Genomic DNA, 12,500 nt, shown 5'->3' with positions numbered 1-12,500 from the left:
CTATTTTATTAGAGATGTCTAGAACCCAAACCATCTGATCTATTTTATTAGGGATGTCTAGAACCCAAACCATCTGATCTATTTTATTAGAGATGTCTAGAACCCAAACCATGTGATCTATTTTATTAGAGATGTCTAGAACCCAAACCATCTGATATATTTTATTAGAGATGTCTAGAACCCAAACCATCTGATCTATTTTATTAGAGATGTCTAGTCAAATTATGAACATCCAATCATATTAACCGTTACTCTCACTGACAGCCTAGTCAAATTATGAACATCCAATCACATTAACCGTTACTCTCACTTACAGCCTAGTCAAATTATGAACATCCAATCACATTAACCGCTACTCTCACTGACAGCCTAGTCAAATTATGAACATCCAATCACATTAACCGTTACTCTCACTGACAGCCTAGTCAAATTATGAACATCCAATCACATTAACCGCTACTCTCACTGACAGCCTAGTCAAATTATGAACATCCAATCACATTAACCGCTACTCTCACTTACAGCCTAGTCAAATTATGAATATCCAATCACATTAACCGCTACTCTCTCGCGGGAATTCCACTAACGGTCTGTATGTTGCCAAACGTAGCTGCTGCTGATGTTGGTATCAGTACTGATGGCACAAAAGTCATGACAGGGAGACATCGTGGAGGGGTAACGTGCGAGCAAGCAGTTGCTCCCGACGCCACTTGGGTACACTGCAGCATCCCCCTAGAGGCGCTTGGGTACACTGCAGCATCCCCCTAGAGGCTCTTGGGTACACTGCAGCATCCCCCTAGAGGCTCTTGGGTACACTGCAGCATCCCCCTAGAGGCTCTTGGGTACACTGCAGCATCCCCCTAGAGGCTCTTGGGTACACTGCAGCATCCCCCTAGAGGCTCTTGGGTACACTGCAGCATCCCCCTAGAGGCTCTTGGGTACACTGCAGCATCCCCCTAGAGGCTCTTGGGTACACTGCAGCATCCCCCTAGAGGCTCTTGGGTACACTGCAGCATTCACCGAGAGGCTCTTGGGTACACTGCAGCATCCCCCTAGAGGCTCTCGGGTACACTGCAGCATCCCCCTAGAGGCTCTCGGGTACACTGCAGCATCCCCCTAGAGGCTCTCGGGTACACTGCAGCATCCCCCTAGAGGCTCTTGGGTACACTGCAGCATCCCCCTAGAGGCTCTTGGGTACACTGCAGCATCCCCCTAGAGGCTCTTGGGTACACTGCAGCATCCCCCTAGAGGCTCTTGGGTACACTGCAGCATCCCCCTAGAGGCTCTTGGGTACACTGCAGCATCCCCCTAGAGGCTCTTGGGTACACTGCAGCATCCCCCTAGAGGCTCTTGGGTACACTGCAGCATCCCCCTAGAGGCTCTTGGGTAGACTGCAGCATCCCCCTAGAGGCTCTTGGGTAGACTGCAGCATCAACCTAGAGGCTCTTGGGTAGACTACAACATCCACGGAGAGGCTCTTGGGTAGACTGCAGTATCCCCCTAGAGGCTCTTGGGTACACTGCAACATCCACTGAGAGGCTCTTGGGTACACTGCAACATCCACTGAGAGGCTCTTGGGTAGACTGCAGCATCAACCTAGAGGCTCTTGGGTAGACTACAACATCCACGGAGAGGCTCTTGGGTAGACTGCAGTATCCCCCTAGAGGCTCTTTGGTAGACTGCAGCATCCACCGATAGGCTCTTGGGTAGACTGCAGCTCCACCCAGAGGCTCTTGGGTAGACTGCAGCATCCACGGAGAGGCTCTCGCTGCCAAGGGAATACCTGACAGCTTGATAGACATTTGTTAAAGCAAGGCTCCTGAACTCTCGTATTTTCTGCACTATGCAATGATATGGGCAGCTTCCATATAACGTTTTTACAAGGAGCAAAATTTTGTTTGTTTTTTATAATTGAGAGACGAGCTTGAAGTTTTCTTTACTGACCATAATTTTCACTTGTCTGACGGCTTGCATGATGACGAGTTTCTCACACGACTGGTCTATCTAAACTAAAAAGTTTGGGAACCACTGGAGTAGGGGGGACACGGGGTAGGGGAAACGGACACTGGGTAGGGAGAAACGGACACGGGGTAGGGGGGAAACGGACACCGGGAAACGGACACAGGGTATTGGGAAAGCGGAGTAGGGGAAACGGAGTAGGGGAAACGGACACGGAGTGGGGGGACACGGGGTAGGGGGGAAAGGGACACGGGGGGGGAAAGGGGGAAAATGGACACGGGGTAGTGGAAACACGGGGTAGGGGGGACACGGGGTAGGGGGAAAGGAACACGGGGTAGGGGGAAAGGGACACGGGGTAGGGGAGACACGGACACGGGGTAGAGGGGACACGGGGAAACGGACACGGAGTAGGGGGAAACGGACACGGGGTAGGGGGGACACGGGGTAGGGGGAAACGGACACGGGGTGGGGGGACACGGGGTAGGGGGAAAGGGACACGGGGTAGGGGGACACGGACACGGGGTAGGGGGGACACTGGGTAGGGGGAAACGGACACGGGGTAGGGGGACATGGGGTAGGGGTAGGGGGACACGGACACGGGGTAGGGGGACACGGGGTAGGGGGACACGGACACGGGGTAGGGGGACACGGGGTAGGGGTAGGGGGACACGGGGTAGGGGTAGGGGGAAACGGGGTAGGGGGACACGGGGTAGGGGGAAAACGGACACGGGGTAGGGGGAAACGGGGTAGGGGGAAACGGACACGGGGTGGGGGGAAACGGAGTAGGGGAAAGGGACACGGAGTGGGGTGAAACGGACACTGGGTAGGGGTAAAGGGACATGGGGTAGGGGGAAAACGGACACGGGGTAGGGGGGACACGGGGTAGGGGGAAAGGGACACGGGGTAGGGGGAAAATGGACACGGGGTAGGGGGAAAGGGACACTGGGTAGGGGGAAAACGGACACGGGGTAGGGGGAAATGGGGTAGGGGGACACGGGGTAGGCGGGACACGGGGAAACTGACACTGGGTAGGGGGAAACGGACACTGGGTAGGGGGAAACGGACACGGGGTAGGGGGAAACGGACACGGGGTAGGGGGGAAACGGACACGGGGTAGGGGGAAAGGGACACGGGGTAGGGGGAAACGGACACGGGGTAGGGGGAAACGGGAAACGGGGTAGGGGGAAACGGGCTAAGGGGAAACGGACACGGGGTAGGGGGGAAACGGACACGGGGTAGGGGAACACGGACACGGGGTAGGGGGGACACAGGGAAACGGGGTAGGGGGGAAACGGACACGGATGTGAATATTTACCTCCTTTACCCATACAGGTGAACTTTGGGAAGGTTCCCATGGTGATGCGTCAGCCCTTTTCCAGTAGTATCAGGAGGAACTTCCTGTCTGGGATTCAGGTGGAGTTCAAACAGTCGCCTCATCAGAGAAGTCTCCGGGCCCAGCTACACTGGCTACAGGTAACACCCTAACCCCTACACACTAACCCCTACATATACTACATCCTAACCCCTACACTCTAACCCCTACACATACTACATCCTAACCCCTACATCCTAACCACTACATCCTAACCCCTACATCCTAACCCCTACACCCTAGCCCCTAACCCCTAACCCCTAACCCCTACACACTAACCCCTACACACTAACCCCTACACACTAACCCCTACACACTAACCCCTACACACTAACCCCTACACACTAACCCCTAACCCCTACACACTAACCCCTACACACTAACCCCTAACCCCTACACACTAACCCCTACACACTAACCCCTACACACTAACCCCTACACACTAACCCCTACACACTAACCCCTACACACTAACCCCTACACACTAACCCCTACACACTAACCCCTACACACTAAACCCTACACACTAAACCCTACACCCTAACCCCTACATATACTACACCCTAACCCCTACACACTAACCCCTACATATACTACAACCTTACCCCTACACACTAACCCCTACATATACTACACCCTAACCCCTACACATTAACCCCTACATATACTACACCCTAACCCCTACACACTAACCCCTACATGTATCTGTGGTGACATTAAACCCTTGTCTTTACTGTGTATCTGTGGTGATATTTAACCCTTTACTGTGTATCTGTGGTGATATTTAACCCTTGTCTTTACTGTGTATCTGTGGTGATATTTAACCCTTTACTGTGTATCTGTGGTGACATTAAACCCTTGTCTTTACTGTGTATCTGTGGTGATATTAAACCCTTGTCTTTACTGTGTATCTGTGGTGATATTTAACCCTTTACTGTGTATCTGTGGTGATATTAAACCCTTGTCTTTCCTGTGTATCTGTGGTGATATTAAACCCTTGTCTTTACTGTGTATCTGTGGTGATATTAAACCCTTGTCTTTACTGTGTATCTGTGGTGATATTAAACCCTTGTCTTTACTGTGTATCTGTGGTGATATTAAACCCTTGTCTTTACTGTGTATCTGTGGTGATATTAAACCCTTGTCTTTCCTGTGTATCGGTGGTGATATTAAACCCTTGATGGTGTATCTGTGGTGATATTAAACCCTTGTCTTTACTGTGTATCTGTGGTGATATTTAACCCTTGATGGTGTGTATCTGTGGTGATATTAAACCCTTGTCTTTACAGTGTATCTGTGGTGATATTTAACCCTTGTCTTTACGGTGTATCTGTGGTGATATTTAACCCTTGTCTTTACGGTGTATCTGTGGTGATATTTAACCCTTGTCTTTACGGTGTATCTGTGGTGATATTTAACCCTCGTCTTTACGGTGTATCTGTGGTGATATTAAACCCTTGTCTTTACGGTGTATCTGTGGTGATATTAAACCCTTGTCTTTCCTGTGTATCTGTGGTGATATTAAACCCTTGATGGTGTATCTGTGGTGATATTAAACCCTTGTCTTGATGGTGTATCTGTGGTGATATTAAACCCTTGTCTTTACTGTGTATCTGTGGTGATATTTAACCCTTTACTGTGTATCTGTGGTGATATTTAACCCTTGTCTTTACTGTGTATCTGTGGTGATATTTAACCCTTTACTGTGTATCTGTGGTGACATTAAACCCTTGTCTTTACTGTGTATCTGTGGTTATATTTAACCCTTTACTGTGTATCTGTGGTGATATTAAACCCTTGTCTTTACTGTGTATCTGTGGTGATATTAAACCCTTGTCTTTCCTGTGTATCTGTGGTGATATTAAACCCTTGTCTTTACTGTGTATCTGTGGTGATATTAAACCCTTGTCTTTACTGTGTATCTGTGGTGATATTAAACCCTTGTCTTTACTGTGTATCTGTGGTGATATTAAACCCTTGTCTTTCCTGTGTATCTGTGGTGATATTAAACCCTTGATGGTGTATCTGTGGTGATATTAAACCCTTGTCTTGATGGTGTATCTGTGGTGATATTAAACCCTTGTCTTTCCTGTGTATCTGTGGTGATATTTAACCCTTGATGGTGTGTATCTGTGGTGATATTAAACCCTTGTCTTTACAGTGTATCTGTGGTGATATTTAACCCTTGTCTTTACGGTGTATCTGTGGTGATATTTAACCCTTGTCTTTACTGTGTATCTGTGGTGATATTAAACCCTTGTCTTTACTGTGTATCTGTGGTGATATTAAACCCTTGTCTTTACTGTGTATCTGTGGTGATATTAAACCCTTGTCTTTACTGTGTATCTGTGGTGATATTTAACCCTTTACTGTGTATCTGTGGTGATATTTAACCCTTGTCTTTACTGTGTATCTGTGGTGATATTTAACCCTTTACTTTGTATCTGTGGTGACATTAAACCCTTGTCTTTACTGTGTATCTGTGGTGATATTTAACCCTTTACTGTGTATCTGTGGTGATATTAAACCCTTGTCTTTACTGTGTATCTGTGGTGATATTAAACCCTTGTCTTTCCTGTGTATCTGTGGTGATATTAAACCCTTGTCTTTACTGTGTATCTGTGGTGATATTAAACCCTTGTCTTTACTGTGTATCTGTGGTGATATTAAACCCTTGTCTTTACTGTGTATCTGTGGTGATATTAAACCCTTGTCTTTACTGTGTATCTGTGGTGATATTAAACCCTTGTCTTTCCTGTGTATCTGTGGTGATATTAAACCCTTGATGGTGTATCTGTGGTGATATTAAACCCTTGTCTTTACTGTGTATCTGTGGTGATATTAAACCCTTGTCTTTCCTGTGTATCTGTGGTGATATTAAACCCTTGATGGTGTATCTGTGGTGATATTAAACCCTTGTCTTTACTGTGTATCTGTGGTGATATTTAACCCTTGATGGTGTGTATCTGTGGTGATATTAAACCCTTGTCTTTACAGTGTATCTGTGGTGATATTTAACCCTTGTCTTTACGGTGTATCTGTGGTGATATTTAACCCTTGTCTTTACTGTGTATCTGTGGTGATATTAAACCCTTGTCTTTACTGTGTATCTGTGGTGATATTAAACCCTTGTCTTTACTGTGTATCTGTGGTGATATTTAACCCTTGATGGTGTGTATCTGTGGTGATATTAAACCCTTGTCTTTGCAGTGTATCTGTGGTGATATTTAACCCTTGTCTTTACGGTGTATCTGTGGTGATATTTAACCCTTGTCTTTACTGTGTATCTGTGGTGATATTAAACCCTTGTCTTTACTGTGTATCTGTGGTGATATTAAACCCTTGTCTTTACTGTGTATCTGTGGTGATATTAAACCCTTGTCTTTACTGTGTATCTGTGGTGATATTTAACCCTTGTCTTTACTGTGTATCTGTGGTGATATTTAACCCTTGTCTTTACTGTGTATCTGTGGTGATATTTAACCCTTTACTGTGTATCTGTGGTGACATTAAACCCTTGTCTTTACTGTGTATCTGTGGTGATATTTAACCCTTTACTGTGTATCTGTGGTGATATTAAACCCTTGTCTTTACTGTGTATCTGTGGTGATATTAAACCCTTGTCTTTCCTGTGTATCTGTGGTGATATTAAACCCTTGTCTTTACTGTGTATCTGTGGTGATATTAAACCCTTGTCTTTACTGTGTATCTGTGGTGATATTAAACCCTTGTCTTTCCTGTGTATCTGTGGTGATATTAAACCCTTGATGGTGTATCTGTGGTGATATTAAACCCTTGATGGTGTATCTGTGGTGATATTAAAACCCTTGATGGTGTATCTGTGGTGATATTAAAACCCTTGTCTTGATGGTGTATCTGTGGTGATATTAAACCCTTGTCTTTACTGTGTATCTGTGGTGATATTTAACCCTTGATGGTGTGTATCTGTGGTGATATTAAACCCTTGTCTTTACAGTGTATCTGTGGTGATATTTAACCCTTGTCTTTACGGTGTATCTGTGGTGATATTTAACCCTTGTCTTTCCTGTGTATCTGTGGTGATATTAAACCCTTGATGGTGTATCTGTGGTGATATTAAAACCCTTGTCTTGATGGTGTATCTGTGGTGATATTAAACCCTTGTCTTTACTGTGTATCTGTGGTGATATTTAACCCTTGATGGTGTGTATCTGTGGTGATATTAAACCCTTGTCTTTACAGTGTATCTGTGGTGATATTTAACCCTTGTCTTTACGGTGTATCTGTGGTGATATTTAACCCTTGTCTTTACTGTGTATCTGTGGTGATATTAAACCCTTGTCTTTACTGTGTATCTGTGGTGATATTAAACCCTTGTCTTTACTGTGTATCTGTGGTGATATTAAACCCTTGTCTTTACTGTGTATCTGTGGTGATATTAAACCCTTGTCTTTACTGTGTATCTGTGGTGATATTAAACCCTTGTCTTTACGGTGTATCTGTGGTGATATTAAACCCTTGTCTTTACTGTGTATCTGTGGTGATATTAAACCCTTGTCTTTACTGTGTATCTGTGGTGATATTTAACCCTTGATGGTGTATCTGTGGTGATATTAAACCCTTGACGGTGTGTTTCAGGTGGACAACCAGCTGACTGGAGCTTTATTCCCCATTGTGTTCCACCCTGTTCCTCCTCCAAAGTCCATCGCTCTGGACTCAGGTAACCTCTGCCTCCCCGGGGACATGGCTTTGTGTGTGTGTTCTCTAATACTCTTCTCTAATTGGTCCTTCTTTGTCTTTCTTCCTCATGGCTGTGTGTGTGTGTTCTCTAATGCTCTTCTCTAATTGGTCCTTCTCTGTCTTCCTTCCTCAGAACCAAAGCCTTTTATGGACGTCAGCATCATCACCAGGTTTAACCAACACAGTCAGGTCACGCAGTTCAAGTGAGTCTTCTGCTTATACCCCCCCTCCCTGCACTGTTAGGGTACACACTTCTGTTTAGGGTACACACTTCTGTTTAGGGTACACACTTCTGTTTAGGGTACACACTTCTGTTTAGGGTACACACTTCTGTTTAGGGTACACACTTCTGTTTAGGGTACACACTTCTGTTTAGTGTACACACTTCTGTTTAGGGTACACACTTCTGTTTAGTGTACACACTTCTGTTTAGGGTACACACTTCTGTTTAGGGTACACACTTCTGTTTAGGGTACACACCTCTGCTTATACCCCTCCCTGCACTGTTAGGGTACACACTTCTGTTTAGGGTACACACTTCTGTTTAGGGTACACACTTCTGTTTAGGGTACACACTTCTGTTTAGGGTACACACTTCTGTTTAGTGTACACACTTCTGTTTAGGGTACACACCTCTGCTTATACCCCTCCCTGCACTGTTAGGGTACACACTTCTGTTTAGGGTACACACTTCTGTTTAGTGTACACACTTCTGTTTAGGGTACACACTTCTGTTTAGTGTACACACTTCTGTTTAGGGTACACACCTCTGCTTATACGCCTCCCTGCACTGTTAGGGTACACACTTCTGTTTAGGGTACACACTTCTGTTTAGGGTACACACTTCTGTTTAGTGTACACACTTCTGTTTAGTGTACACACTTCTGTTTAGTGTACACACTTCTGTTTAGTGTACACACTTCTGTTTAGGGTACACACTTCTGTTTAGGGTACACACTTCTGTTTAGGGTACACACTTCTGTTTAGTGTACACACTTCTGTTTAGGGTACACACTTCTGTTTAGGGTACACACTTCTGTTTAGGGTACACACTTCTGTTTAGGGTACACACTTCTGTTTAGGGTACACACTTCTGTTTAGGGTACACACTTCTGTTTAGGGTACACACTTCTGTTTAGGGTACACACTTCTGTTTAGGGTACACACTTCTGTTTAGGGTACACACTTCTGTTTAGGGTACACACGTATGTTTAGGGTACACACTTCTGCTTATACCCCTCCCTGCACTGTTAGGGTACACACTTCTGTTTAGGGTACACACTTCTGTTTAGTGTACACACTTCTGTTTAGTGTACACACTTCTGCTTATACCCCTCCCTGCACTGTTAGGGTACACACTTCTGTTTAGGGTACACACTTCTGTTTAGGGTACACACTTCTGTTTAGGGTACACACTTCTGTTTAGGGTACACACTTCTGTTTAGGGTACACACTTCTGTTTAGGGTACACACTTCTGTTTAGGGTACACACTTCTGTTTAGTGTACTGTAGTCATACTGTGATCTGTGTTTTAGTTCAGGGTGAGTCCTTCACCAGTCTCTCTGACCCAGTAGTTATACTGTGATCTGTGTTAAAGGTACTTCATGGTTCTGGTCCAGGAGATGGCTGTGAAGATTGACCAGGGATTCCTGGGAGCCATCTTGGCCCTGTTCACCCCAGCTGCCGAATCGCATGTGGACAAACAGAAGGTAACTGACTTAGACACAGACACGGCCAGGGACAGGGACACGGCTAGGGACACGGGCAGGGACACAGCCAGGGACAGGGACACGGCCAGGGACAGGGACACGGCCAGGGACAGGGACACGGCCAGGGACAGGGACACGGCCAGGGACAGGGACACGGCCAGGGACACGGCCAGGGACACGGCCAGGGACACGGCCAGGGACACGGACAGGGACACGGACAGGGACACTGACACGGCCAGGGACACGGCCAGGGACAGGGCCAGGGACACGGCCACGGACAGGGACACGGCCAGGGACACGGACAGGGACAGGGACACGGCCAGGGACACGGCCAGGGACACGGCCAGGGACACGGCCAGGGACACGGACACGGCCAGGGACACGGCCAGGGACAGGGACACGGCCAGGGACACGGCCAGGGACAGGGACACGGCCAGGGACAGGGACACGGCCAGGGACACGGCCAGGGACACGGCCAGGGACACGGCCACGGACAGGGACACGGCCAGGGACACGGCCAGGGACACGGCCAGGGACACGGCCACGGACAGGGACACGGCCAGGGACACGGCTAGGGACACGGCTAGGGACACGGACAGGGACACTGACAGGGACACGGACAGGGCCAGGGACACGGACAGGGCCAGGGACACGGACAGGGCCAGGGACACGGACAGGGCCAGGGACACGGACAGGGCCAGGGACAGGGACACGGCCAGGGACACGGCCAGGGACACGGCCAGGGCCAGGGACACGGCCAGGGCCAGGGACACGGCCAGGGCCAGGGACACGGCCAGGGCCAGGGACACGGCCAGGGACACGGCCAGGGACACGGCCAGGGACACGGCCAGGGACACGGCCGGGGACACGGCCAGGGACACGGACAGGGACACGGCCGGGGACATGTACACGGCCAGGGACAGGGCCGGGGACACGGCCAGGGTCAATGAGGTGATGGTTGAAGTGGACAGAAAAGGGGTCTGGTACTCATGATAAAAGGGGACTGGTACTCATGATAAAAGTGGGCTGGTACTCATGATAAAGGGGACTGGTACTCATGATAAAATGGGACTGGTACTCATGATAAAGGGGACTGGTACTCATGATAAAATGGGGGCTGGTACTCATGATAAAAGGGGGCTGGTACACATGATAAAACGGGGGCTGGTACTCATGATAAAACGGGGGCTGGTACTCATGATAAAAGGGGGCTGGTACTCATGATAAAAGGGGCTGGTACTCATGATAAAAGGGGCTGGTACTCATGATAAAATGGGGGCTGGTACTCATGATAAAAGGGGACTGGTACTCATGATAAAATGGGGGCTGGTACTCATGATAAAATGGGGGTTGGTACTCATGATAAAATGGGGGCTGGTACTCATGATAAAATGGGGGCTGGTACTCATCATAAATGGGGGCTGGTACTCATGATAAAATGGGGGCTGGTACTCATGATAAAATGGGGGCTGGTACTCATCATAAATGGGGGCTGGTACTCATGATTAAAGGGGGCTGGTACTCATGATCTTTTAGAGATAATATTCTATAAGAGGTGCCAGTACTCTGCTCTGGGGTTCAGGAGAATGAGGAGGTGGACTGTAGTGTAAACATGAGAATTACTGCCCCCTGTTGGTAGAATAATGGACTCTAGTGTAAACATGGGAATTACTGCCCCCTGTTGGTAGAATAATGGACTGTAGTGTAAACATGGGAATACTGCCCCCTGTTGGTAGAATAATGGACTGTAGTGTAAACATGAGAATTACTGCCCCCTGTTGGTAGAATAATGGACTGTAGTGTAAACATGGGAATTACTGCCCCCTGTTGGTAGAATAATGGACTGTAGTGTAAACATGAGAATTACTGCCCCCTGTTGGTAGAATAATGGACTGTAGTGTAAACATGAGAATTACTGCCCCCTGTTGGTAGAATAATGGACTGTAGTGTAAACATGAGAATTACTGCCCCCTGTTGGTAGAATAATGGACTGTAGTGTAAACATGAGAATTACTGCCCCCTGTTGGTAGAATAATGGACTGTAGTGTAAACATGAGAATTACTGCCCCCTGTTGGTAGAATAATGGAATGTAGTGTAAACATGGACATACTGCCCCCTGGTGGTAGAAGAATGTACTGTAGAAGTCGCTCTGGATAAGAGCGTCTGCTAAATGACTTAAATGTAATGTAATGTAGTGTAAACATGGACATACTGCCCCCTGGTGGTAGAAGAATGTACTGTAGTGTAAACATGGACATACTGCCCCCTGGTGGTAGAACAAAGACATAACCAGACAGGAAAGAGGAAATAAAGGAGTCTACTTTATGTTGGAATTGCAGAGTATAAGAATAGATGCTGTAGAGGGTCCAGCAGATGGCTGTGGAGATTGACCAGGGCTTCCTAGGAGCCATCCAGGACCTGGTCACCCCTGTTACTGACAAACCACTTAACCTTCCTAGGAGCCATCCAGGCCCTGGTCACCCCTGTTACTAGGAGCCATCCAGACCCTGGTCACACATGTTACTGGGAGCCATCCAGACCCTGGTCACCCATGTTACTAGGAGCCATCCAGACCCTGGTCACCCCTGTTACTAGGAGCCATCCAGACCCTGGTCACCCCTGTTACTGGGAGCCATCCAGACCCTGGTCACCCCTGTTACTGAAACACACACCGACAAACCACTTCACCTTCCTAGGAGCCATCCAGACCCTGGTCACCCCTGTTACTAGGAGCCATCCA

The 12,500-nt window shown here is 47.7% G+C and overlaps 1 protein-coding gene across 1 annotated transcript in view; it reads left to right on the top strand.

Annotated features, from left to right (window-relative positions):
- LOC124020941 (vacuolar protein sorting-associated protein 13C-like) overlaps nucleotides 1-12,500 on the top strand; it is a 196,375-nt gene that overhangs the window by 130,053 nt on the left and 53,822 nt on the right. The window contains 4 exon segments of the mRNA XM_046336255.1: nucleotides 3,292-3,432; nucleotides 7,949-8,030; nucleotides 8,184-8,253; nucleotides 9,648-9,759. Coding sequence (XP_046192211.1) covers nucleotides 3,292-3,432; nucleotides 7,949-8,030; nucleotides 8,184-8,253; nucleotides 9,648-9,759 — 405 coding nt within the window.

Source organism: Oncorhynchus gorbuscha, unplaced genomic scaffold, assembly GCF_021184085.1.
Source record: "Oncorhynchus gorbuscha isolate QuinsamMale2020 ecotype Even-year unplaced genomic scaffold, OgorEven_v1.0 Un_scaffold_1000, whole genome shotgun sequence".
Taxonomy (NCBI): Eukaryota; Metazoa; Chordata; class Actinopteri; order Salmoniformes; family Salmonidae; genus Oncorhynchus; species Oncorhynchus gorbuscha.
This window is presented reverse-complemented; position numbering and strand designations above follow the sequence as displayed.